This window comes from Somniosus microcephalus, chromosome 1, assembly GCF_052327205.1.
Source record: "Somniosus microcephalus isolate GS21.2 chromosome 1, FLI_Smic_1.0, whole genome shotgun sequence".
NCBI classification, from domain to species: Eukaryota; Metazoa; Chordata; class Chondrichthyes; order Squaliformes; family Somniosidae; genus Somniosus; species Somniosus microcephalus.
The window spans coordinates 4,645,806-4,673,385 of NC_140987.1; the positions used below are offsets into that span (position 1 = coordinate 4,645,806).

A 27,580-nucleotide genomic window follows, 5' to 3' on the forward strand; every position below is an offset into this window, starting at 1 on the left:
TGACCCAGTCTGTTCCCCGGTGCTAAGCAGTGTGTTCCCCGGTGCTGACCAGTGTGTTCCTTGATGCTGACCCAATGTGTTCCCCGGGGCTGACCCAGGGTGTTCCCTGGTGCTGACCTAGTGTGTTCCCCGGGGCTGACCCAGTGTGCTCCCCGGGGCTGACCCAGGGTGTTCCCCGGTGCTGACCCAGTGTGTTCCCCGGGGCTGACCCAGCGTGTTCCCCGGTGCTGAGCAGTGTGTTCCCCGGTGCTGACCCAGTGTGTTCCCCGGTGCTGACCCAGTGTGTTCCCCGGGGCTGACCTAGTGTGTTCCCCGGTGCTGACCCAGTGTGTTCCCCGGGGCTGACCCAGTGTGTTCCCCAGTGCTGAGCAGTGTGTTCCCCGGTGCTGACGCAGTGTGTTCCCCGGTGCTGAGCAGTGTGTTCCCCGGTGCTGACCCAGTGTGTTCCCCGGTGCTGACCCAGTGTGTTCCCCGGGGCTGACCCAGTGTGTTCCCCGGGGCTGACCCAGTGTGTTCCCTGGCGCTGACCCAGTGTGTTCCCCGGGGCTGACCCAGTGTGTTCCCCGGTGCTGACCAAGTGTGTTCCCCGGCGCTGACCCAGTGTGTTCCCCGGCGCTGACCCAGTGTGTTCCCCAGGGCTGAGCAGTGTGTTCCCCGGGGCTGACCCAGTGTGTTCCCCGGGGCTGACCCAGTGTGTTCCCTGGTGCTGACCCAGTGTGTTCCCTGGTGCTGACCCAGTGTGTTATCCATTGCTGAACCAGTGTGTTCCTCGGTGCTGACCCAGTGTGTTCCCCGGGGCTGACCCAGTGTGTTCGCCGGGGCTGACCCAGTGTGTTCTCCGGTGCTGAGCAATGTGTTCCCCGGGGCTGACCCAGTGTGTTCCCCGGGGCTGACCCAGTGTGTTCCCCAGGGCTGACCCAGTGTGTTCCCCGAGGCTGAGCAATGTGTTCCCCGGGGCTGACCAGGGTGTTCCCCAGGTCTGACCCAGTGTGTTCCCCGGGGCTGACCCAGTGTGTTCCCTGGGGCTGACCCAGTGTGTTCCCCTGTACTGACCCAGTATGTTCCCCAGTATGTTCCCCGGGGCTGACCCAGTGTGTTCCCCGGGGCTGACCCAGTGTGTTCCCCGGGGCTGACCCAGTGTGTTCCCCAAGGCTGACCCAGTGTGTTCCCCGGGGCGGACCCAGTGTGTTCCACGGTGCTGACCCAGTGTGTTCCCCGGGGCTGACCCAGTGTGTTCCCCGGTGCTGACCCAGTGTGTTCCCCGGGGCTGACCAGGGTGTTCCCCGGTGCTGACCCAGTGTGTTCCCCGGTGCTGACCAGTGTGTTCCCCGTTGCTGACCAGTGTGTTCCCCGGTGCTGACCAAGTGTGTTCCCCGGTGCTGACCCAATGTGTTCCCCGGTGCTGATCTAGTGTGTTCCCCGGTGCTGACCCAGTGTGTTCCCCGGGTCTGACCCAGTGTGTTCCCCGCTGCTGAGCAGTGTGTTCCCCGGGGCTGACCCAGGGTGTTCCCTGGAGCTGACCCAGTGTGTTCCCCGGTGCTGAGCAGTGTGTTCCCCGGGGCTGACCCAGTGTGTTCCCCGGGGCTGACCCAGTGTGTTCCCCGGTGCTGACCCAGTGTGTTCCCCGGGGCTGACCCAGTGTGTTCCCCGGGGCTGACCCAGTCTGTTCCCCGGTGCTGAGCAGTGTGTTCCCCAGTGCTGACCAGTGTATTCCCTGATGCTGACCCAGTGTGTTCCCCGGGGCTGACCCAGTGCGTTCCCCGGGGCTGACCCAGTGTGTTCCCCGGTGCTGACCCAGTGCGTTCCCCGGGGCTGACCCAGTGTGTTCCCCGGTGCTGACCCAGTGTGTTCCCCGGGGCTGACCCAGTGTGTTCCCCGGGGCTGACCCAGGGTGTTCCCTGGTGCTGACCCAGTGTGTTCCCCGGTGCTGACCCAGTGTGTTCCCCGGGGCTGACCCAGTGTGTTCCCCGGGGCTGACCCAGTGTGTTCCCCGGTGCTGACCCAGTGTGTTCCCCGGGGCTCACCCAGTGTGTTCCCCGGTGCTGACCCAGTGTGTTCCCCGGGGCTGACCCAGTGTGTTCCCCGGGGCTGACCCAGTGTGTTCCCCGGGGCTGACCCAGTGTGTTCCCCGGTGCTGACCCAGTGTGTTCCCCGGGGCTGACCCAGTGCGTTCCCCGGGGCTGACCCAGTGTGTTCCCTGGGGCTGAGCAGTGTGTTCCCCGGTGCTGACCAGTGTGTTCCCTGATGCTGACCCAGTGTGTTCCCCGGGGCTGACCCAGTGTGTTCCCCGGTGCTGAGCAGTGTGTTCCCCGGTGCTGACCAGTGTGTTCCCTGATGCTGACCCAGTGTGTTCCCCGGGGCTGACCCAGTGTGTTCCCCGGGGCTGACCCAGTGTGTTCCCCGGTGCTGACCCAGTGTGTTCCCCGGGGCTGACCCAGTGTGTTCCCCGGGGCTAACCCAGTCTGTTCCCCGGTGCTGAGCAGTGTGTTCCCCGGTGCTGACCAGTGTGTTCCCTGATGCTGACCCAGTGTTTTCCCCGGGACTGACGCAGGGTATTCCCTGGTGCTGACCCAGGGTGTTCCCCGGTGCTGACCCAGTGTGTTCCCCGGTGCTGACCAGTGTGTTCCCCGGGGCTGACCCAGTGTGTTCCCTGGGGCTGACCCAGTGTGTTCCCCGGTGCTGACCCACTGTGTTCCCCGGGGCTGACCAGGATGTTCCCCAGAGCTGACCCAGTGTGTTCCCCGATGCTGACCAGTGTGTTCCCCGGGTCTGACCCAGTGTGTTCCCCGGTGCTGACCCAGTGTGTTCCCCGGGGCTGACCCAGTGTGTTCCCCGGTGCTGACCCAGTGTGTTCCCCGGGGCTGACCATGGTGTTCTCCGGTGCTGACCCAGTGTGTTCCCCGCTGCTGACCCAATGTGTTCCCCGCTGCTGACCCAATGTGTTCCCCGGTGCTGACCTAGTGTGTTCCCCGGTGCTGAGCAGTGTGTTCCCCGGGGCTGACCCGGGGTGTTCCCTGGTGCTGACTCAGTGTGTTCCCCGGTGCTGAGCAGTGTGTTCCCCGGGGCTGACCCAGTGTGTTCCCCAGGGCTGACCCAGTGTGTTCCCTGGGGCTGACCCAGTGTGTTCCCTGGTGCTGACCCAGTGTGTTCCCTGGAGCTGACCCAGTGTGTTCCCCGGGGCTGACCAGGGTGTTCCCCAGTGCTGACCCAGTGTGTTCCCCGGTGCTGACCCAGTGTGTTCCCCGGTGCTGACCCAGTGTGTTCCCCGGGGCTGACCCAGTGTGCTCCCTGGGGCTGACCCAGTGTGTTCCCCAGTACTGACCCAGCATGTTCCCCGGGGCTGACCCAGTGTGTTCCCCGGGGCTGACCCAGTGTGTTCCCCGGGGCTGACCCATTGTGTTCCCCGGGGCTGGCCCAGTGTGTTCCCCGGGGCTGACACAGTGTGTTCCCCGGGGCTGACCCAGTGTGTTCCCCGGTGCTGACCCAGTGTGTTCCCGGTGCTGACCCAGTGTGTTCCCCGGGGCTGACCCAGTGTGTTCCCCGGGGCTGACCCAGTGTGTTCCCCGGGGCTGACCCAGGGTGTTCCCCGGGGCTGACCCAGGGTGTTCCCCGGGGCTGACCCAGTGTGTTCCCCGGTGCTGACCCAGTGTGTTCCCCGGGGCTGACCCAGAGTGTTCCCCGGGGCTGACCCAGGGTGTTCCCGGTGCTGACCCAGTGTGTTCCCCGCGGCTGACCCAGTGTGTTCCCCGGGGCTGACCCAGGGTGTTCCCCGGGGCTGACGAAGTGTGTTCCCCCGGGGCTGACCCAGTGTGTTCCCCGGGGCTGACCCAGGGTGTTCCCCGATGCTGACCCAGTGTGTTCCCCAGTGCTGAGCAGTGTGTTCCCCGGTGCTGACCCAGTGTGTTCCCTGGTGCTGAGCAGTGTGTTCCCCGGTGCTGAGCAGTGTGTTCCCCGGTGCTGACCCAGTGTGTTCCCCGGTGCTGACCCAGTGTGTTCCCCGGGGCTGACCCAGTGTGTTCCCCGGGGCTGACCCAGTGTGTTCCCCGGTGCTGACCCAGTGTGTTCCCCGGGGCTGACCCAGTGTGTTCCCCGGGGCTGACCCAGTCTGTTCCCCGGTGCTGAGCAGTGTGTTCCCCAGTGCTGACCAGTGTGTTCCCTGATGCTGACCCAGTGTGTTCCCCGGGGCTGACCCAGTGCGTTCCCCGGGGCTGACCCAGTGTGTTCCCCGGTGCTGACCCAGTGTGTTCCCTGGGGCTGACTCAGTGTGTTCCCCGGGGCTAACCCAGTCTGTTCCCCGGTGCTGAGCAGTGTGTTCCCCGGTGCTGACCAGTGTGTTCCCTGATGCTGACCCAGTGTTTTCCCCGGTGCTGACCCAGTGTGTTCCCCGGTGCTGACCAGTGTGTTCCCCGGGGCTGACCCAGTGTGTTCCCCGGGGCTGACCCAGTGTGTTCCCCGGTGCTGACCCACTGTGTTCCCCGGGGCTGACCAGGATGTTCCCCAGTGCTGACCCACTGTGTTCCCCGATGCTGACCAGTGTGTTCCCCGGGTCTGACCCAGTGTGTTCCCCGGGGCTGACCCAGTGTGTTCCCTGGGGCTGACCCAGTGTGTTCCCCTGTACTGACCCAGTATGTTCCCCAGTATGTTCCCCGGGGCTGACCCAGTGTGTTCCCCGGGGCTGACCCAGTGTGTTCCCCGGGGCTGACCCAGTGTGTTCCCCAAGGCTGACCCAGTGTGTTCCCCGGGGCGGACCCAGTGTGTTCCACGGTGCTGACCCAGTGTGTTCCCCGGGGCTGACCCAGTGTGTTCCCCGGTGCTGACCCAGTGTGTTCCCCGGGGCTGACCAGGGTGTTCCCCGGTGCTGACCCAGTGTGTTCCCCGGTGCTGACCAGTGTGTTCCCCGTTGCTGACCAGTGTGTTCCCCGGTGCTGACCAAGTGTGTTCCCCGGTGCTGACCCAATGTGTTCCCCGGTGCTGACCCAGTGTGTTCCCCGGGTCTGACCCAGTGTGTTCCCCGCTGCTGAGCAGTGTGTTCCCCGGGGCTGACCCAGGGTGTTCCCTGGAGCTGACCCAGTGTGTTCCCCGGTGCTGAGCAGTGTGTTCCCCGGGGCTGACCCAGTGTGTTCCCCGGGGCTGACCCAGTGTGTTCCCCGGGGCTGACCCAGTGTGTTCCCTGGTGCTGACCCAGTGTGTTCCCTGGTGCTGACCCAGTGTGTTACCCGGTGCTGACCCAGTGTGTTCCCCAGTGCTGACCCAGTGTGTTCCCTGGCGCTGACCCACTGTGTTCCCTGGAGCTGACCCAGTGTGTTCCCCGGGGCTGACCCAGTGTGTTCCCCGGGGCAGACCCAGTGTGTTCCCCGGGGCTGACCCAGTGTGTTCCCCGGGGTTGACCCAGTGTGTTCCCCGGGGCAGACCCAGTGTGTTCCCCGGGGCTGACCCAGTGTGTTCTCCGGTGCTGACCAGTGTGTTCCCCGGGGCTGACCCAGTGTGTTCCCCGGCGCTGACCCAGTGTGCTCCCCGGGGCTGACCCAGTGTGTTCCCCGGGGCTGACCCAGTGTGTTCCCCGGGGCTGACCCAGTGTGTTCCCCGGGGCTGACCCAGTCTGTTCCCCGGTGCTAAGCAGTGTGTTCCCCGGTGCTGACCAGTGTGTTCCTTGATGCTGACCCAATGTGTTCCCCGGGGCTGACCCAGGGTGTTCCCTGGTGCTGACCTAGTGTGTTCCCCGGGGCTGACCCAGTGTGCTCCCCGGGGCTGACCCAGGGTGTTCCCCGGTGCTGACCCAGTGTGTTCCCCGGGGCTGACCCAGCGTGTTCCCCGGTGCTGAGCAGTGTGTTCCCCGGTGCTGACCCAGTGTGTTCCCCGGTGCTGACCCAGTGTGTTCCCCGGGGCTGACCTAGTGTGTTCCCCGGTGCTGACCCAGTGTGTTCCCCGGGGCTGACCCAGTGTGTTCCCCAGTGCTGAGCAGTGTGTTCCCCGGTGCTGACGCAGTGTGTTCCCCGGTGCTGAGCAGTGTGTTCCCCGGTGCTGACCCAGTGTGTTCCCCGGTGCTGACCCAGTGTGTTCCCCGGGGCTGACCCAGTGTGTTCCCCGGGGCTGACCCAGTGTGTTCCCCGGCGCTGACCCAGTGTGTTCCCCGGGGCTGACCCAGTGTGTTCCCCGGTGCTGACCAAGTGTGTTCCCCGGCGCTGACCCAGTGTGTTCCCCGGCGCTGACCCAGTGTGTTCCCCAGGGCTGAGCAGTGTGTTCCCCGGGGCTGACCCAGTGTGTTCCCCGGGGCTGACCCAGTGTGTTCCCTGGTGCTGACCCAGTGTGTTCCCTGGTGCTGACCCAGTGTGTTATCCATTGCTGAACCAGTGTGTTCCTCGGTGCTGACCCAGTGTGTTCCCCGGGGCTGACCCAGTGTGTTCGCCGGGGCTGACCCAGTGTGTTCTCCGGTGCTGAGCAGTGTGTTCCCCGGGGCTGCCCCAGTGTGTTCCCCGGGGCTGACCCAGTGTGTTCCCCGGCGCTGACCCAGTGTGTTCCCCAGGGCTGACCCAGTGTGTTCCCCGAGGCTGAGCAATGTGTTCCCCGGGGCTGACCCAGTGTGTTCCCCGGGGCTGACCCAGTGTGTTCCCCAGGGCTGACCCAGTGTGTTCCCCGAGGCTGAGCAATGTGTTCCCCGGGGCTGACCAGGGTGTTCCCCAGGTCTGACCCAGTGTGTTCCCCGGGGCTGACCCAGTGTGTTCCCTGGGGCTGACCCAGTGTGTTCCCCTGTACTGACCCAGTATGTTCCCCAGTATGTTCCCCGGGGCTGACCCAGTGTGTTCCCCGGGGCTGACCCAGTGTGTTCCCCAAGGCTGACCCAGTGTGTTCCCCGGGGCGGACCCAGTGTGTTCCACGGTGCTGACCCAGTGTGTTCCCCGGGGCTGACCCAGTGTGTTCCCCGGTGCTGACCCAGTGTGTTCCCCGGGGCTGACCAGGGTGTTCCCCGGTGCTGACCCAGTGTGTTCCCCGGTGCTGACCAGTGTGTTCCCCGTTGCTGACCAGTGTGTTCCCCGGTGCTGACCAAGTGTGTTCCCCGGTGCTGACCCAATGTGTTCCCCGGTGCTGATCTAGTGTGTTCCCCGGTGCTGACCCAGTGTGTTCCCCGGGTCTGACCCAGTGTGTTCCCCGCTGCTGAGCAGTGTGTTCCCCGGGGCTGACCCAGTGTGTTCCCCGGGGCTGACCCAGTGTGTTTCCCGGGGCTGACCCAGTGTGTTCCCTGGTGCTGACCCAGTGTGTTCCCTGGTGCTGACCCAGTGTGTTACCCGGTGCTGACCCAGTGTGTTCCCCAGTGCTGACCCAGTGTGTTCCCTGGCGCTGACCCACTGTGTTCCCTGGAGCTGACCCAGTGTGTTCCCCGGGGCTGACCCAGTGTGTTCCCCGGGGCAGACCCAGTGTGTTCCCCGGGGCTGACCCAGTGTGTTCCCCGGGGCTGACCCAGTGTGTTCCCCGGGGCAGACCCAGTGTGTTCCCCGGGGCTGACCCAGTGTGCTCCCCGGGGCTGACCCAGTGTGTTCCCCGGGGCTGACCCAGTGTGTTCCCCGGGGCTGACCCAGTGTGTTCCCCGGGGCTGACCCAGTCTGTTCCCCGGTGCTAAGCAGTGTGTTCCCCGGTGCTGACCAGTGTGTTCCTTGATGCTGACCCAATGTGTTCCCCGGGGCTGACCCAGGGTGTTCCCTGGTGCTGACCTAGTGTGTTCCCCGGGGCTGACCCAGTGTGCTCCCCGGGGCTGACCCAGGGTGTTCCCCGGTGCTGACCCAGTGTGTTCCCCGGGGCTGACCCAGCGTGTTCCCCGGTGCTGAGCAGTGTGTTCCCCGGTGCTGACCCAGTGTGTTCCCCGGTGCTGACCCAGTGTGTTCCCCGGGGCTGACCCAGTGTGTTCCCCGGTGCTGACCCAGTGTGTTCCCCGGGGCTGACCCAGTGTGTTCCCCAGTGCTGAGCAGTGTGTTCCCCGGTGCTGACGCAGTGTGTTCCCCGGTGCTGAGCAGTGTGTTCCCCGGTGCTGACCCAGTGTGTTCCCCGGTGCTGACCCAGTGTGTTCCCCGGGGCTGACCCAGTGTGTTCCCCGGGGCTGACCCAGTGTGTTCCCCGGCGCTGACCCAGTGTGTTCCCCGGGGCTGACCCAGTGTGTTCCCCGGTGCTGACCAAGTGTGTTCCCCGGCGCTGACCCAGTGTGTTCCCCGGCGCTGACCCAGTGTGTTCCCCAGGGCTGAGCAGTGTGTTCCCCGGGGCTGACCCAGTGTGTTCCCCGGGGCTGACCCAGTGTGTTCCCTGGTGCTGACCCAGTGTGTTCCCTGGTGCTGACCCAGTGTGTTATCCATTGCTGAACCAGTGTGTTCCTCGGTGCTGACCCAGTGTGTTCCCCGGGGCTGACCCAGTGTGTTCGCCGGGGCTGACCCAGTGTGTTCTCCGGTGCTGAGCAGTGTGTTCCCCGGGGCTGCCCCAGTGTGTTCCCCGGGGCTGACCCAGTGTGTTCCCCGGCGCTGACCCAGTGTGTTCCCCAGGGCTGACCCAGTGTGTTCCCCGAGGCTGAGCAATGTGTTCCCCGGGGCTGACCCAGTGTGTTCCCCGGGGCTGACCCAGTGTGTTCCCCAGGGCTGACCCAGTGTGTTCCCCGAGGCTGAGCAATGTGTTCCCCGGGGCTGACCAGGGTGTTCCCCGGGTCTGACCCAGTGTGTTCCCCGGGGCTGACCCAGTGTGTTCCCTGGGGCTGACCCAGTGTGTTCCCCTGTACTGACCCAGTATGTTCCCCAGTATGTTCCCCGGGGCTGACCCAGTGTGTTCCCCGGGGCTGACCCAGTGTGTTCCCCGGGGCTGACCCAGTGTGTTCCCCAAGGCTGACCCAGTGTGTTCCCCGGGGCGGACCCAGTGTGTTCCACGGTGCTGACCCAGTGTGTTCCCCGGGGCTGACCAGGGTGTTCCCCGGTGCTGACCCAGTGTGTTCCCCGGTGCTGACCAGTGTGTTCCCCGTTGCTGACCAGTGTGTTCCCCGGTGCTGACCAAGTGTGTTCCCCGGTGCTGACCCAATGTGTTCCCCGGTGCTGATCTAGTGTGTTCCCCGGTGCTGACCCAGTGTGTTCCCCGGGTCTCACCCAGTGTGTTCCCCGCTGCTGAGCAGTGTGTTCCCCGGGGCTGACCCAGGGTGTTCCCTGGAGCTGACCCAGTGTGTTCCCCGGTGCTGAGCAGTGTGTTCCCCGGGGCTGACCCAGTGTGTTCCCCGGGGCTGACCCAGTGTGTTCCCCGGGGCTGACCCAGTGTGTTCCCTGGTGCTGACCCAGTCTGTTCCCTGGTGCTGACCCAGTGTGTTACCCGGTGCTGACCCAGTGTGTTCCCCAGTGCTGACCCAGTGTGTTCCCTGGCGCTGACCCACTGTGTTCCCTGGAGCTGACCCAGTGTGTTCCCCGGGGCTGACCCAGTGTGTTCCCCGGGGCAGACCCAGTGTGTTCCCCGGGGCTGACCCAGTGTGTTCCCCGGGGCTGACCCAGTGTGTTCTCCGGTGCTGACCAGTCTGTTCCCCGGGGCTGACCCAGTGTGTTCCCCGGCGCTGACCCAGTGTGCTCCCCGGGGCTGACCCAGTGTGTTCCCCGGGGCTGACCCAGTGTGTTCCCCGGGGCTGACCCAGTGTGTTCCCCGGGGCTGACCCAGTCTGTTCCCCGGTGCTAAGCAGTGTGTTCCCCGGTGCTGACCAGTGTGTTCCTTGATGCTGACCCAATGTGTTCCCCGGGGCTGACCCAGGGTGTTCCCTGGTGCTGACCTAGTGTGTTCCCCGGGGCTGACCCAGTGTGCTCCCCGGGGCTGACCCAGGGTGTTCCCCGGTGCTGACCCAGTGTGTTCCCCGGGGCTGACCCAGCGTGTTCCCCGGTGCTGAGCAGTGTGTTCCCCGGTGCTGACCCAGTGTGTTCCCCGGTGCTGACCCAGTGTGTTCCCCGGGGCTGACCCAGTGTGTTCCCCGGTGCTGACCCAGTATGTTCCCCGGGGCTGACCCAGTGTGTTCCCCAGTGCTGAGCAGTGTGTTCCCCGGTGCTGACGCAGTGTGTTCCCCGGTGCTGAGCAGTGTGTTCCCCGGTGCTGACCCAGTGTGTTCCCCGGTGCTGACCCAGTGTGTTCCCCGGGGCTGACCCAGTGTGTTCCCCGGGGCTGACCCAGTGTGTTCCCCGGCGCTGACCCAGTGTGTTCCCCGGGGCTGACCCAGTGTGTTCCCCGGTGCTGACCAAGTGTGTTCCCCGGCGCTGACCCAGTGTGTTCCCCGGCGCTGACCCAGTGTGTTCCCCAGGGCTGAGCAGTGTGTTCCCCGGGGCTGACCCAGTGTGTTCCCCGGGGCTGACCCAGTGTGTTCCCTGGTGCTGACCCAGTGTGTTCCCTGGTGCTGACCCAGTGTGTTATCCATTGCTGAACCAGTGTGTTCCTCGGTGCTGACCCAGTGTGTTCCCCGGGGCTGACCCAGTGTGTTCGCCGGGGCTGACCCAGTGTGTTCTCCGGTGCTGAGCAGTGTGTTCCCCGGGGCTGCCCCAGTGTGTTCCCCGGGGCTGACCCAGTGTGTTCCCCGGCGCTGACCCAGTGTGTTCCCCAGGGCTGACCCAGTGTGTTCCCCGAGGCTGAGCAATGTGTTCCCCGGGGCTGAGCAATGTGTTCCCCGGGGCTGACCCAGTGTGTTCCCCAGGGCTGACCCAGTGTGTTCCCCGAGGCTGAGCAATGTGTTCCCCGGGGCTGACCAGGGTGTTCCCCGGGGCTGACCCAGTGTGTTCCCCAGGGCTGACCCAGTATGTTCCCCGAGGCTGAGCAATGTGTTCCCCGGGGCTGACCCAGTGTGTTCCCCGGGGCTGACCAGGGTGTTCCCCGGGGCTGACCAAGTGTGTTCCCCGGCGCTGACCCAGTGTGTTCCCCAGGGCTGACCCAGTGTGTTCCCCGAGGTTGAGCAATGTGTTCCCCGGGGCTGACCAAGTGTGTTCCCCGGGGCTGACCAGGGTGTTCCCCGGGGCTGACCCAGTGTGTTCCCCGGCGCTGACCCAGTGTGTTCCCCAGGGCTGACCCAGTGTGTTCCCCGAGGCTGAGCAATGTGTTCCCTGGGGCTGACCCAGTGTGTTCCCCGGGGCTGACCCAGTGTGTTCCCCGGGGCTGACCAGTGTGTTCCCCGTTGCTGACCAGTGTGTTCCCCGGTGCTGACCAAGTGTGTTCCCCGGGGCTGACCCAGTGTGTTCCCCGGGGCTGAGCAGTATGTTCCCCGGGGCTGACCCAGTGTGTTCCCCGGGGCTGACCCAGTGTGTTCCCCGGTGCTGACCCAGTGTGTTCCCCGGTGCTGACCCAGTGTGTTCCCCGAGGCTGACCCAGTGTGTTCCCCGAGGCTGACCCAGTGTGTTCCCCAGGGCTCAGCAGTGTGTTCCCCGGGGCTGACCCAGTGTGTTCCCCGGGGCGGACCCAGTGTGTTCCACGGTGCTGACCCAGTGTGTTCCCCGGGGCTGACCCAGTGTGTTCCCCGGTGCTGACCCAGTGTGTTCCCCGGGGCTGACCAGTGTGTTCCCCGTTGCTGACCAGTGTGTTCCCCGGTGCTGACCAAGTGTGTTCCCCGGTGCTGACCCAATGTGTTCCCCGGTGCTGATCTAGTGTGTTCCCCGGTGCTGACCCAGTGTGTTCCCCGGGTCTGACCCAGTGTGTTCCCCGGTGCTGAGCAGTGTGTTCCCCGGGGCTGACCCAGTGTGTTCCCTGGTGCTGACCCAGTGTGTTCCCTGGTGCTGACCCAGTGTGTTCCCCGGTGCTGACCCAGTGTGTTACCCAGTGCTGACCCAGTGTGTTCCCTGGAGCTGACCCAGTGTGTTCCCCGGGGCTGACCCAGTGTGCTCCCCGGTGCTGACCCAGTGTGTTCCCCAGTGCTGACCCAGTGTGTTCCCAGTGCTGAGCAGTGTGCTCCCCGGTGCTGACCCAGTGTGTTCCCCGGTGCTGACCCAGTGTGTTCCCCGGGGCTGACCCAGTGTGCTCCCCGGTGCTGACCCAGTGTGTTCCCCAGTGCTGACCCAGTGTGTTCCCCAGTGCTGAGCAGTGTGTTCCCCGGGGCTGACCCAGTGTGTTCCCCGATGCTGACCCAGTGTGTTCCCTGGTGCTGAGCAGTGTGTTCCCCGGTGCTGAGCAGTGCGTTCCCCGGGGCTGACCCAGTGTGTTCCCCGGTGCTGACCCAGTGTGCTCCCCGGGGCTGACCCAGTGTGTTCCCCGAGGCTGACCCAGTGTGTTCCCCGGGGCTGACCCAGTGTGTTCCCCGGTGCTGACCCAGTGTGCTCCCCGAGGCTGACCCAGTGTGTTCCCCGGGGCTGACCCAGTGTGTTCCCCGGGGCTGACCCAGTGTGTTCCCCGGTGCTGACCCAGTGTGTTCCCCGGTGCTGACCCAGTGTGTTCCCCGGGGCTGACCCAGTGTGTTCCCCGTTGCTGACCCAGTGTGTTCCCTGGTGCTGACCCAGTGTGTTCCCCGGGGCTGACCCAGTGTGTTCCCCGGTGCTGACCCAGTGTGTTCCCCGGTGCTGACCCAGTGTGTTCCCCGGGGCTGACCCAGTGTGTTCCCCGGTGCTGACCCAGTGTGTTCCCCGGTGCTGACCCAGTGTGCTCCCCGGGGCTGACCCAGTGTGTTCCCCGGGGCTGACCCAGTGTGTTCCCCAGTGCTGACCCAGTGTGTTTCCCGGGGCTGACCCAGTGTGTTCCCCGGTGCTGACCCAGTGTGTTCCCTGGTGCTGACCCAGTGTGTTCCCCGGGGCTGACCCAGTGTATTCCCCGGTGCTGACCCAGTGTGTTCCCCGGTGCTGACCCAGTGTGTTCCCCGGGGCTGACCCAGTGTGTTCCCCGGTGCTGACCCAGTGTGTTCCCCGGTGCTGACCCAGTGTGCTCCCCGGGGCTGACCCAGTGTGTTCCCCGGGGCTGACCCAGTGTGTTCCCCGGGGCAGACCCAGTGTGTTCCCCGGTGCAGACCCAGTGTGTTCCCCGGGGCTGACCCAGTGTGTACGCCGGGGCTGACCCAGTGTGTTCTCCGGTGCTGACCAGTGTGTTCCCCGGGGCTGCCCCAGTATGTTCCCCGGGGCTGACCCAGTGTGTTCCCCGGTGCTGACCCAGTGTGTTCCCCGGGGCTGACCCAGTGTGTTCCCCGGGGCTGACCCAGTCTGTTCCCCAGTGCTGAGCAGTGTGTTCCCCGGTGCTGACCAGTGTGTTCCCTGATGCTGACCCAATGTGTTCCCCGGGGCTGACCCAGGGTGTTCCCTGGTGCTGACCTAGCGTGTTCCCCGGTGCTGACCCAGTGTGTTCCCCGGGGCTGACCCAGCGTGTTCCCCAGTGCTGAGCAGTGTGTTCCCCGGTGCTGACCCAGTGTGTTCCCCGGTGCTGAGCAGTGTGTTCCCCGGTGCTGACCCAGTGTGTTCCCCGGTGCTGACCCAGTGTGTTCCCCGGGGCTGACCCAGTGTGTTCCCCGGGGCTGACCCAGTGTGTTCCCCGGTGCTGACCAATGTGTTCCCCGGGGCTGACCCAGTGTGTTCCCCGGGGCTGACCCAGTCTGTTCCCCGGTGCTGACCCAGTGTGTTCCCCGGGGCTGACCCAGGGTGTTCCCCGGTGCTGACCCAGTGTGTTCCCCGGTGCTGAGCAGTGTGTTCCCCGGTGCTGACCCAGTGTGTTCCCCAGGGCTCAGCAGTGTGTTCCCCGGGGCTGACCCAGTGTGTTCCCCGGGGCGGACCCAGTGTGTTCCACAGTGCTGACCCAGTGTGTTCCCCGGGGCTGACCCAGTGTGTTCCCCGGTGCTGACCCAGTGTGTTCCCCGGGGCTGACCCAGTGTGTTCCCCGGTGCTGACCCAGTGTGTTCCCCGGGGCTGACCAGTGTGTTCCCCGTTGCTGACCAGTGTGTTCCCCGGTGCTGACTAAGTGTGTTCCCCGGTGCTGACCCAATGTGTTCGCCGGTGCTGATCTAGTGTGTTCCCCGGTGCTGACCCAGTGTGTTCCCCGGGTCTGACCCAGTGTGTTCCCTGGTGCTGACCCAGTGTGTTCCCTGGTGCTGACCCAGTGTGTTCCCCGGTGCTGACCCAGTGTGTTACCCAGTGCTGACCCAGTGTGTTCCCTGGAGCTGACCCAGTGTGTTCCCCGGGGCTGACCCAGTGTGCTCCCCGGTGCTGACCCAGTGTGTTCCCCAGTGCTGACCCAGTGTGTTCCCCAGTGCTGAGCAGTGTGCTCCCCGGTGCTGACCCAGTGTGTTCCCCGGTGCTGACCCAGTGTGTTCCCCGGGGCTGACCCAGTGTGCTCCCCGGTGCTGACCCAGTGTGTTCCCCAGTGCTGACCCAGTGTGTTCCCCAGTGCTGAGCAGTGTGTTCCCCGGGGCTGACCCAGTGTGTTCCCCGATGCTGACCCAGTGTGTTCCCTGGTGCTGAGCAGTGTGTTCCCCGGTGCTGAGCAGTGCGTTCCCCGGGGCTGACCCAGTGTGTTCCCCGGTGCTGACCCAGTGTGCTCCCCGGGGCTGACCCAGTGTGTTCCCCGAGGCTGACCCAGTGTGTTCCCCGGGGCTGACCCAGTGTGTTCCCCGGTGCTGACCCAGTGTGCTCCCCGGGGCTGACCCAGTGTGTTCCCCGGGGCTGACCCAGTGTGTTCCCCGGGGCTGACCCAGTGTGTTCCCCGGTGCTGACCCAGTGTGTTCCCCGGTGCTGACCCAGTGTGTTCCCCGGGGCTGACCCAGTGTGTTCCCCGGTGCTGACCCAGTGTGTTCCCTGGTGCTGACCCAGTGTGTTCCCCGGTGCTGACCCAGTGTGTTCCCCGGTGCTGACCCAGTGTGTTCCCCGGGGCTGACCCAGTGTGTTCCCCGGTGCTGACCCAGTGTGTTCCCCGGTGCTGACCCAGTGTGCTCCCCGGGGCTGACCCAGTGTGTTCCCCGGGGCTGACCCAGTGTGTTCCCCGGTGCTGACCCAGTGTGTTTCCCGGGGCTGACCCAGTGTGTTCCCCGGTGCTGACCCAGTGTGTTCCCTGGTGCTGACCCAGTGTGTTCCCCGGGGCTGACCCAGTGTATTCCCCGGTGCTGACCCAGTGTGTTCCCCGGTGCTGACCCAGTGTGTTCCCCGGGGCTGACCCAGTGTGTTCCCCGGTGCTGACCCAGTGTGTTCCCCGGTGCTGAACCAGTGTGCTCCCCGGGGCTGACCCAGTGTGTTCCCCGGGGCTGACCCAGTGTGTTCCCCGGGGCAGACCCAGTGTGTTCCCCGGTGCAGACCCAGTGTGTTACCCGGGGCTGACCCAGTGTGTACGCCGGGGCTGACCCAGTGTGTTCTCCGGTGCTGACCAGTGTGTTCCCCGGGGCTGCCCCAGTATGTTCCCCGGGGCTGACCCAGTGTGTTCCCCGGTGCTGACCCAGTGTGTTCCCCGGGGCTGACCCAGTGTGTTCCCCGGGGCTGACCCAGTCTGTTCCCCAGTGCTGAGCAGTGTGTTCCCCGGTGCTGACCAGTGTGTTCCCTGATGCTGACCCAATGTGTTCCCCGGGGCTGACCCAGGGTGTTCCCTGGTGCTGACCTAGCGTGTTCCCCGGTGCTGACCCAGTGTGTTCCCCGGGGCTGACCCAGTGTGTTCCCCGGGGCTGACCCAGTCTGTTCCCCAGTGCTGAGCAGTGTGTTCCCCGGTGCTGACCAGTGTGTTCCCTGATGCTGACCCAATGTGTTCCCCGGGGCTGTCCCAGGGTGTTCCCTGGTGCTGACCTAGCGTGTTCCCCGGTGCTGACCCAGTGTGTTCCCCGGGGCTGACCCAGTGTGTTCCCCGGTGCTGACCCAGTGTGCTCCCCGGGGCTGACCCAGTGTGTTCCCCGGGGCTGACCCAGTGTGTTCCCCGGGGCTGACCCAGTGTGTTCCCCGGTGCTGACCCAGTGTGTTCCCCGGGGCTGACCCAGTGTGTTCCCCGGGGCTGACCCAGTGTGTTCCCCGGGGCTGACCCAGTGTGTTCCCCGGTGCTGACCCAGTGTGTTCCCCGGGGCTGACCCAGTGTGTTCCCCGGGGCTGACCCAGTGTGTTCCCCGGGGCTGACCAGGGTGTTCCCCGGGGCTGACCCAGTGTGTTCCCCGGGGCTGACCCAGTGTGTTCCCTGGTGCTGACCCAGTGTGTTCCCTGGTGCTGACCCAGTGTGTTATCCGTTGCTGAACCAGTGCGTTCCCCGGCGCTGACCCAGTGTGTTCCCCAGGGCTCAGCAGTGTGTTCCCCGGGGCTGACCCAGTGTGTTCCCCGGGGCGGACCCAGTGTGTTCCACGGTGCTGACCCAGTGTGTTCCCCGGGGCTGACCCAGTGTGTTCCCCGGTGCTGACCCAGTGTGTTCCCCGGGGCTGACCAGTGTGTTCCCCGTTGCTGACCAGTGTGTTCCCCGGTGCTGACTAAGTGTGTTCCCCGGTGCTGACCCAATGTGTTCCCCGGTGCTGATCTAGTGTGTTCCCCGGTGCTGACCCAGTGTGTTCCCCGGGTCTGACCCAGTGTGTTCCCCGGTGCTGAGCAGTGTGTTCCCCGGGGCTGACCCAGTGTGTTCCCTGGTGCTGACCCAGTGTGTTCCCTGGTGCTGACCCAGTGTGTTCCCCGGTGCTGACCCAGTGTGTTACCCAGTGCTGACCCAGTGTGTTCCCTGGAGCTGACCCAGTGTGTTCCCCGGGGCTGACCCAGTGTGCTCCCCGGTGCTGACCCAGTGTGTTCCCCAGTGCTGACCCAGTGTGTTCCCCAGTGCTGAGCAGTGTGCTCCCCGGTGCTGACCCAGTGTGTTCCCCGGTGCTGACCCAGTGTGTTCCCCGGGGCTGACCCAGTGTGCTCCCCGGTGCTGACCCAGTGTGTTCCCCAGTGCTGACCCAGTGTGTTCCCCAGTGCTGAGCAGTGTGTTCCCCGGGGCTGACCCAGTGTGTTCCCCGATGCTGACCCAGTGTGTTCCCTGGTGCTGAGCAGTGTGTTCCCCGGTGCTGAGCAGTGCGTTCCCCGGGGCTGACCCAGTGTGTTCCCCGGTGCTGACCCAGTGTGCTCCCCGGGGCTGACCCAGTGTGTTCCCCGAGGCTGACCCAGTGTGTTCCCCGGGGCTGACCCAGTGTGTTCCCCGGTGCTGACCCAGTGTGCTCCCCGGGGCTGACCCAGTGTGTTCCCCGGGGCTGACCCAGTGTGTTCCCCAGGGCTGACCCAGTGTGTTCCCCGGTGCTGACCCAGTGTGTTCCCCGGTGCTGACCCAGTGTGTTCCCCGGGGCTGACCCAGTGTGTTCCCCGGTGCTGACCCAGTGTGTTCCCCGGTGCTGACCCAGTGTGTTCCCCGGGGCTGACCCAGTGTGTTCCCCGGTGCTGACCCAGTGTGTTCCCCGGTGCTGACCCAGTGTGTTCCCCGGGGCTGACCCAGTGTGTTCCCCGGTGCTGACCCAGTGTGTTCCCCGGTGCTGACCCAGTGTGCTCCCCGGGGCTGACCCAGTGTGTTCCCCGGGGCTGACCCAGTGTGTTCCCCGGTGCTGACCCAGTGTGTTTCCCGGGGCTGACCCAGTGTGTTCCCCGGTGCTGACCCAGTGTGTTCCCCGGTGCTGACCCAGTGTGTTCCCCGGGGCTGACCCAGTGTATTCCCCGGTGCTGACCCAGTGTGTTCCCCGGTGCTGACCCAGTGTGTTCCCCGGGGCTGACCCAGTGTGTTCCCCGGTGCTGAACCAGTGTGCTCCCCGGGGCTGACCCAGTGTGTTCCCCGGGGCTGACCCAATGTGTTCCCCGGGGCAGACCCAGTGTGTTCCCCGGTGCAGACCCAGTGTGTTACCCGGGGCTGACCCAGTGTGTACGCCGGGGCTGACCCAGTGTGTTCTCCGGTGCTGACCAGTGTGTTCCCCGGGGCTGCCCCAGTATGTTCCCCGGGGCTGACCCAGTGTGTTCCCCGGGGCTGACCCAGTCTGTTCCCCAGTGCTGAGCAGTGTGTTCCCCGGTGCTGACCAGTGTGTTCCCTGATGCTGACCCAATGTGTTCCCCGGGGCTGACCCAGGGTGTTCCCTGGTGCTGACCTAGCGTGTTCCCCGGTGCTGACCCAGTGTGTTCCCCGGGGCTGACCCAGTGTGTTCCCCGGGGCTGACCCAGTCTGTTCCCCAGTGCTGAGCAGTGTGTTCCCCGGTGCTGACCAGTGTGTTCCCTGATGCTGACCCAATGTGTTCCCCGGGGCTGTCCCAGGGTGTTCCCTGGTGCTGACCTAGCGTGTTCCCCGGTGCTGACCCAGTGTGTTCCCCGGGGCTGACCCAGTGTGTTCCCCGGTGCTGACCCAGTGTGCTCCCCGGGGCTGACCCAGTGTGTTCCCCGGGGCTGACCCAGTGTGTTCCCCGGGGCAGACCCAGTGTGTTCCCCGGTGCAGACCCAGTGTGTTCCCCGGGGCTGACCCAGTGTGTACGCCGGGGCTGACCCAGTGTGTTCTCCGGTGCTGACCAGTGTGTTCCCCGGGGCTGCCCCAGTATGTTCCCCGGGGCTGACCCAGTGTGTTCCCCGGTGCTGACCCAGTGTGTTCCCCGGGGCTGACCCAGTGTGTTCCCCGGGGCTGACCCAGTCTGTTCCCCAGTGCTGAGCAGTGTGTTCCCCGGTGCTGACCAGTGTGTTCCCTGATGCTGACCCAATGTGTTCCCCGGGGCTGACCCAGGGTGTTCCCTGGTGCTGACCTAGCGTGTTCCCCGGTGCTGACCCAGTGTGTTCCCCGGGGCTGACCCAGCGTGTTCCCCGGTGCTGAGCAGTGTGTTCCCCGGTGCTGACCCAGTGTGTTCCCCGGTGCTGAGCAGTGTGTTCCCCGGTGCTGACCCAGTGTGTTCCCCGGTGCTGACCCAGTGTGTTCCCCGGGGCTGACCCAGTGTGTTCCCCGGGGCTGACCCAGTGTGTTCCCCAGTGCTGACCAATGTGTTCCCCGGGGCTGACCCAGTGTGTTCCCCGGGGCTGACCCAGTCTGTTCCCCGGTGCTGACCCAGTGTGTTCCCCGGGGCTGACCCAGTGTGTACCCCGGGGCTGACCCAGTGTGTTCCCCGGGGCTGACCCAGTGTGTTCCCCGGGGCTGACCCAGGGTGTTCCCCGGTGCTGACCCAGTGTGTTCCCCGGTGCTGAGCAGTGTGTTCCCCGGTGCTGACCCAGTGTGTTCCCAGGGGCTGACCCAGTGTGTTCCCCGGGGCTGACCCAGTGTGTTCCCCGGTGCTGACCCAGTGTGTTCCCCGGGGCTGACCCAGTGTGTTCCCCGGGGCTGACCCAGTGTGTTCCCCGGGGCTGACCAGGGTGTTCCCCGGGGCTGACCCAGTGTGTTCCCCGGGGCTGACCCAGTGTGTTCCCTGGTGCTGACCCAGTGTGTTCCCTGGTGCTGACCCAGTGTGTTATCCGTTGCTGAACCAGTGCGTTCCCCGGCGCTGACCCAGTGTGTTCCCCGGGGCTGACCCAGTGTGTTCCCCGGCGCTGACCCAGTGTGTTCCCCGGGGCTGACCCAGTGTGTTCCCCGGGGCTGAGCAGTGTGTTCCCCGGGGCTGACCCAGTGTGTTCCCCAGAGCTGACCCAGTGTGTTCCCCAGGGCTGACCCAGTGTATTCCCTGGTGCTGACCCAGTGTGTTCCCCAGGGCTGACCAGTGTGTTCCCTGTTTTAAGGTGATTGATGCGGATGGTTTAATGGTGAACTCCGAGACCCTTGGGACCTACCTAATGCTGCAGCTGGCCAAACTGCGGAATGAGTTTGAGATCGTTGGCGACGTGCGTGGCAAGGGACTGATGGTCGGCATGGAGATGGTGAAAGATAAGGTGCGTGGAGCCCGCCCCCTCTGGCCGGGGGCTGTGCTCATTGGTTACCCCTTGTGAATGGTGCCCATGGCGATTGATGACATGCTGGGTGGTGGAGGGGGGCACAGGTTCCCCCTCGCTCAGTTACCTTGGCTCTCCCACCTGTGACCTGTGGACTGGTGTTGGGGGACGGTGCTGATCCTCAGGACGCTCAGGGTACTCGGGGGGTACCGGGTGTTATGGACTTTGCTCTGAAGTTTAAATATAAATGGGAATCGGTTGATTAACGATAGTGTCGGGAGAGGGGGTGGTGGAGATAGGCTGGGGGCAGTTCCTGTGGGGGTGGTGTTTGGGTGAGGGGTCAGACAGGTGGTGGGTACACTGTGGGTACAGGGGAGGCTCATTCACCCGTTACATGTGGTGCCCATCAGACCGGAGCCGATACATCCTCACGTGCAACGGGCTCATCAGGGCAATCGCAAGCTCATTCGCAAACTCAGAAACACAAGTTCAGAATCGGTACTGAGCCCCGCTGTGTTGTATCTGATGTGCCTCAATAAATCCGAGACTCGATGTTAGCGAAACAAAACAAGGCTTTTATTGACTTAGAAGGTAACACACAGAGGAGAATGTATCTTCCATCCAGAGGTCTGCCGTACTGGATGTGCTGCAGGCTGGGCCAGCTTACATAGGAGCCAGGTATGGGCGGAGCCCTACACACAGTACAATACAATGGAAATGAAACTGAAACCAACCACAGTCACAGGCAGAGAAATACTGATGAGTGATGAATGGAATATTTCATCACATTCACCCCTTCTATAGATTTAGTCTGTTCGGGGGTTTGATAGTCCTCTGCGACCGACGTGGCTGTTGTGGTGCCGCGGGTGTCGGCTGGATGTCCCCGGTGGCCTCCTGGGTCTCTGCCGGGGGTGCCGCCAGGGTTGTTGAAGGGGTAGTTGGTGGGGGGTACCGTTGGTCGATGTTCTTCCGGGGGTGATGAAAGAGTAGTGGGTGGGTAAGAGTTGCTGTGGTCGTTGTTGCTGCTGTTGTCGTGGTTGTTGTCGTTACCGGCTGGGGCGACGTCTTTTATGGACACGGTGTCCTCCCTTCCGTCGGCGTGCCGGACATACGCGTATTGGGGGTTGGCGTGGAGTAGGTGCACTGACTCCACGAGAGGGTCCGTCTTGTGGCCCCTCACATGCCTTCGCACGAATACCGGACCTGGGGTGGAGAGCCATGACGGCATGGATATGCCTGAGGTGGATTTCCGGGGAAAGACAAACATTCGCTCGTGAGGCGTGGCATTAGTGGCAGTACACAATAGCGACCGTATCGAATGGAGCACATCTGGGAGGACTTCCTGCCAGCGGGGGATAGGGAGGCCTTTGGTCCTTAGAGCTAGAGTGACTGCTTTCCATACTGTCCCGTTCTCTCGCTCCACTTGACCGTTACGCCGGGGGTTGTAGCTGGTGGTACGGCTCGTGGCGATCCCCCTGGACAGCATGTACTGGCGTAGCTCTTCACTCATGAAGGACGCCCCCCTATCCGTATGGATGTAGCTCGGCATACCGAACAGCCAGAACAGGCTGTTGAGGCATTTAATGACCGTGGCGCTGGTCATGTCTGGGCAGGGGAAGGCGAATGGGAAATGAGAGTATTCGTCCACAATGTTCAGGAAGTAAACATTGCGGTCAACGGACGGGAGGGGGCCCTTGAAATCTAAGCTGAGCCGCTCAAAGGGCCGTGTAGCTTTGATTAAGTGGGCTCTATCTGGGCGGTAGAACCGAGGCTTGCACTCAGCGCAAGTGCGACAGTTCCTGGTCAGGGACCGAACTTCCTCAATCGAGTAGGGTAAGTTGCGGGACTTTATGAAGTGGAACAGCCGCGTGACCCCTGGGTGGCAGAGGTCATTGTGGAGGGTCTGTAGCCGATCCCCGGTGGCGCTGGCACATATCCCTCGTGAGAGGGCGTCGGGGGATTCGTTAAGGGCCCCTGGCCGGTAAATGATGTCATAATCGAAGGTGGAGAGCTCGATCCGCCACCTAAGAATCTTATCATTTTTAATCTTCCCCCTCTGTTTATTATTGAACATAAACGCTACCGACCGCTGGTTGGTAAGTAGGGTGAAGCGTTTGCCGGCTAGGTAGTGGCGCCAGTGGCGCACTGCCTCCACGATGGCTTGGGCCTCCTTTTCCACGGAGGAGTGTCTGATCTTGGGCCCTTGGAGGGTCCTCGAGAAGAAAGCTACGGGCCGCCCCGCCTGGTTGAGGGTGGCCGCCAAGGCAAAGTCAGACGCGTCACTTTCTACTTGAAATGGAGTGTTCTCGTCCACTGCCTGTAGCGTGGCCCGCTCAATATCCTGTTTAATGCTTTTGAAGGCGGCGTGGGCCTCAGCAGAGAGCGGAAAAGAGGATGCTTTCAAGAGGGGGCGGGCTTTGTCGGAGTAGTTGGGGACCCATTGGGAATAATAAGAAAATAACCCCAGGCACCTTTTCAGGGCTTTGGGAGTGTTGGGCAGGGGCAGCTCCCGTAGGGGGCGCAATCGGTTGGGGTCTGGTCCGATTTCCCCATTCTCCACCACGCTGCCTAGTATGCAGAGGCGCGTGGTGTTGTAAACGCACTTGTCCTCGTTGTAGGTGAGGTTGAGTTTTTGTGCGGTTTTCAGGAACCTCTCGAGGTTCGAGTCGTGATCCTGCTGGTTGTGACCGCAGATGGTGACGTTGTCGAGGTAGGGGAAGGTTGCCTGCAAGTGGTGGTCATCGACCATGCGGTCCATCTCCCTCTGGAAGACCGAGACCCCATTCGTCACCCCAAAGGGGACTCTGAGGAATTGGTAGAGGCGTCCGTTCGCCTCGAAGGCGGTGTACGGGCGGTCCTCTGGTCTGATAGGGAGCTGGTGGTACGCTGACTTGAGGTCGATGGTGGAGAACACCCGGTATTGGGCGATTTGGTTCACCATTTCTGATATGCGGGGTAGCGGGTAGGCGTCTAGTTGGGTGTACCTGTTGATCGTTTGGCTATAGTCGATCACCATCCGTTTCTTCTCGCTACCCCTTACCACCACCACTTGGGCGCGCCACGGGCTATTGCTGCATTCAATAATGCGCTCTTTCAGGAGCCTGTCTACCTCAGTCGCGATAAACCGCCTGTCCTCCCAGCTGTACCTCCTGCTTTTGGTCGCTATTGGTCGGCAGTTAGGGGTAAGGTTCACGAATAGCGAAGGCGGCTTTACCTTCAGGGTAGCCAGACCGCACACTGTGAGGGGCGGCTGGGACCCACCGTAATTGAGCGTGATGCTTTGGTGGTAGCACTGGAAATCCAGGCCCAAGATCACGCTCGCACATAGATTCTTCATGATTAATACTTTAAAATTATCGTATACAGTTCCGTTAACGGACAATTGTACCGTGCAGTAACCCATAATGGTCGATGTCTGGGTTTTATCAGCCATAGAGATGGTACCCCGAGTAGGGACCACCTTTAGGGAGAGTTGTTGTACCAGTTCAGGGTGGATAAAACTCTCCGTGCTTCCACTGTCAATTAAACATTTAACCCTGCACCCGTTTACCTCGATGTCCACCATTGATTTGGACAGCGGGTGCGGCCTGGTCTGGTCCACTGTGACCGATGCCACTGTAGGGCCCTGATCGAGACAAGATGGCGTCCACGCTGTCTGCTCACAAGATGGCGGACCCCACGAGGTCGGGCAAGATGGCGTCCAAGATGGCCGCTCCCACGGCGCACACGCGGCGGTGGCGGGTTTTCCGGCGGGGTTCCCTCTGCACACCTTCCCAAAGTGCCCCTTCTTACCGCACTTAAAGCAGGTGGTGCCTTTCGCCGGGCACAGGTTTCTGGTGTGCTTCGGCTGCCCGCAGAAGTAGCAGTTGGGTCCCCGACGCGTCGCGGCTGTCGTAGGGCTTCTGGGGGGAGAGCGGGGCCCCGACGGTGTCGGGCTGCCGGGCGGGGAAGATGCCTTCCAAGATGGCGGCGCCCTTGGTGCACACGTGGTGGCGTGGACGGCGCGGGCTGAAGAGTAGGCGTCCGAGTTTCTCTGGGCCACATCCAGGGATCGTGCTGTGTCCGCAGCCTGTTTCAGGTCCAATCCCGTTTTTTCCAGCAGTCTCTGCCGGATGTAAGTGGAGCTGAGGCCTGTGATAAAGGCATCGCGAACAAGCTCGTCAGTGTACACTGCGGCTTTTACATCTTGGCACTTGCAGTCTTTGCCAAGCGTTTTCAGGGTGCCTAGGAACTCCTCCACCGATTCCCCAGGTCGCTGTGCGCGAGTAGCGAGCAGATGCCTAGCATACACCTCATTCGTAGGCTGCTGGTAATGCGCCTTTAAGATGTCGCAGGCGGCCGGGTACGTGTCGGCGTCTTGGATGAGGGGGTAAACCCGGTGGCTTACCCAATTCCGCAGAATTCCGAGTTTCATACTCGCAGAGTCCGTAGCGTCTTTGACGGCTGCGGAATTGTCCAGGAAGAATTCCATACACATAAACCAGTGTCCGAAGCGTGCCGATGCGTCCGAAGCATGCTGGTCCAAATCCAAACGTTCGGGTTTCAAGAGTTGATCCATTGTGTTGAAAATTAAGTCAATAAAATTGATGTGCCTCAATAAATCCGAGACTCGATGTTAGCGAAACAAAACAAGGCTTTTATTGACTTAGAAGGTAACACACAGAGGAGAATGTATCTTCCATCCAAAAGTCTGCCGTACTGGATGTGCTGCAGGCTGGGCCAGCTTACATAGGAGCCAGGTATGGGCGGAGCCCTACACACAGTACAATACAATGGAAATGAAACTGAAACCAACCACAGTCACAGGCAGAGAAATACTGATGAGTGATGAATGGAATATTTCATCACAGTATCTTCTATAGGGTCGATCATGTCCTCCTAACGTGCTGCCTCTACTTCAGAAGGTTCGATCTACGTCTAGTTACTGCGTTCGTCTATTCTTCCATTGCGTTAGTGACATACATGGTGTAATCCCTTAGACCATGTCTGTGCCATGGAGTCTGTCTCTCGTTCATTGTTCCCACCCTGGCATGTCCTTCACTTTATTATCATTTCTGATCCTTTTCAATTCACTCTGTATCTCGGCCAGTCTTCGGACTCTCTGGCCTTGCACCCAGGACATGCCATGCCTGTTAATGTTTTGAAGTCTGTCACAAGATTCTAACCTCGTCCTGTATTCGACCTCTTAAAAACTACAAACTTTGCAGCTTTACTTTAATGTGAATCAGTCTTAATATTAAACGTTTTTCCAGCTCTTTCTGTTGTTATTTTTAATATTTGGAAATGAAAGGCTGGAGTGGGGGGGGCGGGTGGTGGTCAGACAGGAGCTGCGGCCCCCTGTCCCCACAGTGTGTGAATTTGAACATTCAGCTCTTCATTTATTTTAATGATTCTTCCCTCAATTCACAGGCTAGTCGGGAACCTCTGCCCACCCAGGAAATTAACCAGATATGGGAGGACTGCAGGGAGATGGGACTCCTGGTCGGTAAAGGCGGAATGTACGGACAGGTAATGAATTAAAGCTCACAGCCCACACGAACAAATCCCACTCAGCTGAAGTTACAGCTTCATTCTGTGTCTAACCCGTGCTGTACCTGCCCTGGGAGTGTTTGATGGGACAGTGTAGAGGGAGCTTTACTCTGTGTCTAACCCGTGCTGTACCTGCCCTGGGAGTGTTTGATGGGACAGTGTAGATAGAGCTTTACTCTGTATCTAACCCGTGCTGTACCTGCCCTGGGAGTGTTTGATGGGACAGTGCAGAGGGAGCTTTACTCTGTATCTAACCCGTGCTGTTCCTGCCCTGGGAGTGTTTGATGGGACGGTGTAGAGGGAGCTTTACTCTGTATCTAACCCGTGCTGTACCTGCCCTGGGAGTGTGATGGGACAGTGTAGAGGGAGTTTTACTCTGTATCTAACCCGTGCTGTACCTGCCCTGGGAGTGTTTGATGGGACGGTGTAGAGGGAGCTTTACTCTGTATCTAACCTGTGCTGTACCTGCCCTGGGAGTGTTTGATGGGACAGTGTAGAGGGAGCTTTACTCTGTATCTAACCCGTGCTGTACCTGCCCTGGGAGTGACTAATGGGACAGTGTAGAGGGAGCTTTACTCTGTATCTAACCCGTGCTGTACCTGCCCTGGGAGTGTTTGATGGGGACAGTGTAGAGGGAGCTTTACTCTGTATCTAACCCGTGCTGTACCTGCCCTGGGAGTGTTTGATGGGGACAGTGTAGAGGGAGCTTTACTCTGTATCTAACCCGTGCTGTACCTGCCCTGGGAGTGATTAATGGGACAGTGTAGAGGGAGCTTTACTCTGTATCTAACCTGTGCTGTACCTGCCCTGGGAGTGTTTGATGGGACAGTGTAGAGTGAGCTTTACTCTGTATCTAACCCGTGCTGTACCTGCCCTGGGAGTGTTTGATGGGATGGTGTAGAGGGAGCTTTACTCTGTATCTAACCCGTGCTGTACCTGCCCTGGGATTGTTCGATGCGACAGTGTAGAGGGAGCTTTACTCTCTATCTAACCTGTACTGAACCTACACTCTGCCACTCTCACACACACTCTTGTTCATTACTTGCAGACGTTTCGGATTAAGCCTCCGATGTGCATCTCACAAGCGGACGTTGATTTTGCTGTGGCAGTGTTTCGTGTCGCGCTCCAGAAGCAAACCAGGAGGAGAATGGTGGCATTGTAGGGTGGACGAGAGATCATCGTAGAGCATTGCTCAGCATGACCGAGAATTACACATAAACCGGCCCTTCAGCCCATCCTACTCCCCATCCCTTTATTAGAGTCATAGAGATAGAGTTATACAGCACAGAAAGAGGCCCTTCGGCCCATCGTGTCCACGCCGGCCATCAAGCCCTGTCTATTCTAATCCCATTTTCCAGCATTTGGTCCGTAGCCTTGTATGCTATGGCGTTTCAAGTGCTCATCCAAATGCTTCTTGAATGTTGTGAGGGTTCCTGCCTCTACCACCCTTTCAGGCAGTGAGTTCCAGATTCCAACCACCCTCTGGGTGAAAAAGTTCTTCCTCAAATCCCCTCTAAACCTCCTGCCCCTTACCTTGAATCTATGCCCCCTTGTTATTGACCCCTCTACTAGGGGGAAAAGTTCCTTTCTATCTACCCTATCTATGCCCCTCATAATTTTGCACACCTCAATCAGGTCCCCCCTCAGCCTCCTCTGCTCCAAGGAAAACAACCCCAGCCTGTCCAGTCTCTCTTCATAGCTGAAGCGCTCCAGCCCAGGTAACATCCTGGTGAATCTCCTCTGCACCCTCTCCAATGCAATTATTATACTTTCCTTCCACTGCCTATCGAACACATTTTAAATATTGATATCGTCTCTGCTTCAAACACAAACTCAAGTATCTCCGTAAACTTCAGCTCATCCAAAACTTTGCTGCTCCGTGTCCTAACTCACACCCAGTCCCGTTCACCCATCACCCCCTGTGCTCACTGCCCCGTGTCCTAACTCACACCCAGTCCCGTTCACCCATCACCCCCTGTGCTCACTGCCCCATGTCCGAACTCACACCCAGTCCCGTTCACCCATCACCCCCTGTGCTCACTGCCCCGTGTCCTAACTCAAACCCAGTCCCATTCACCCACCACCCCCCGTGCTCACTGCCCCGTGTCCTAACTCACACCCAGTCCCGTTCACCCATCACCCCCCGTGCTCACTGCCCCGTGTCCTAACTCACACCCAGTCCCGTTCACCCATCACCCCCCGTGCTCACTGCCCCGTGTCCGAACTCACACCCAGTCCCGTTCACCCATCACCCCCCGTGCTCACTGCCCCGTGTCCTAACTCACACCCAGTCCCGTTCACCCATCACC

The 27,580-nt window shown here is 62.2% G+C and overlaps 1 protein-coding gene across 1 annotated transcript in view; it reads left to right on the plus strand.

Annotated features, from left to right (window-relative positions):
* agxt2 (alanine--glyoxylate aminotransferase 2) overlaps positions 1-26,600 on the plus strand; it is a 96,465-nt gene extending 69,865 nt beyond the window's left edge. Inside the window, exons 10-12 of the mRNA XM_085963422.1 lie at positions 19,593-19,742; positions 25,152-25,250; positions 26,320-26,600. Coding sequence (XP_085819548.1) covers positions 19,593-19,742; positions 25,152-25,250; positions 26,320-26,433 — 363 coding nt within the window. The 3' untranslated portion in view covers positions 26,434-26,600. The remainder of the gene's footprint in view (positions 1-19,592; positions 19,743-25,151; positions 25,251-26,319) is intronic.
* The last annotated feature ends 980 nt before the right edge of the window (positions 26,601-27,580 follow it).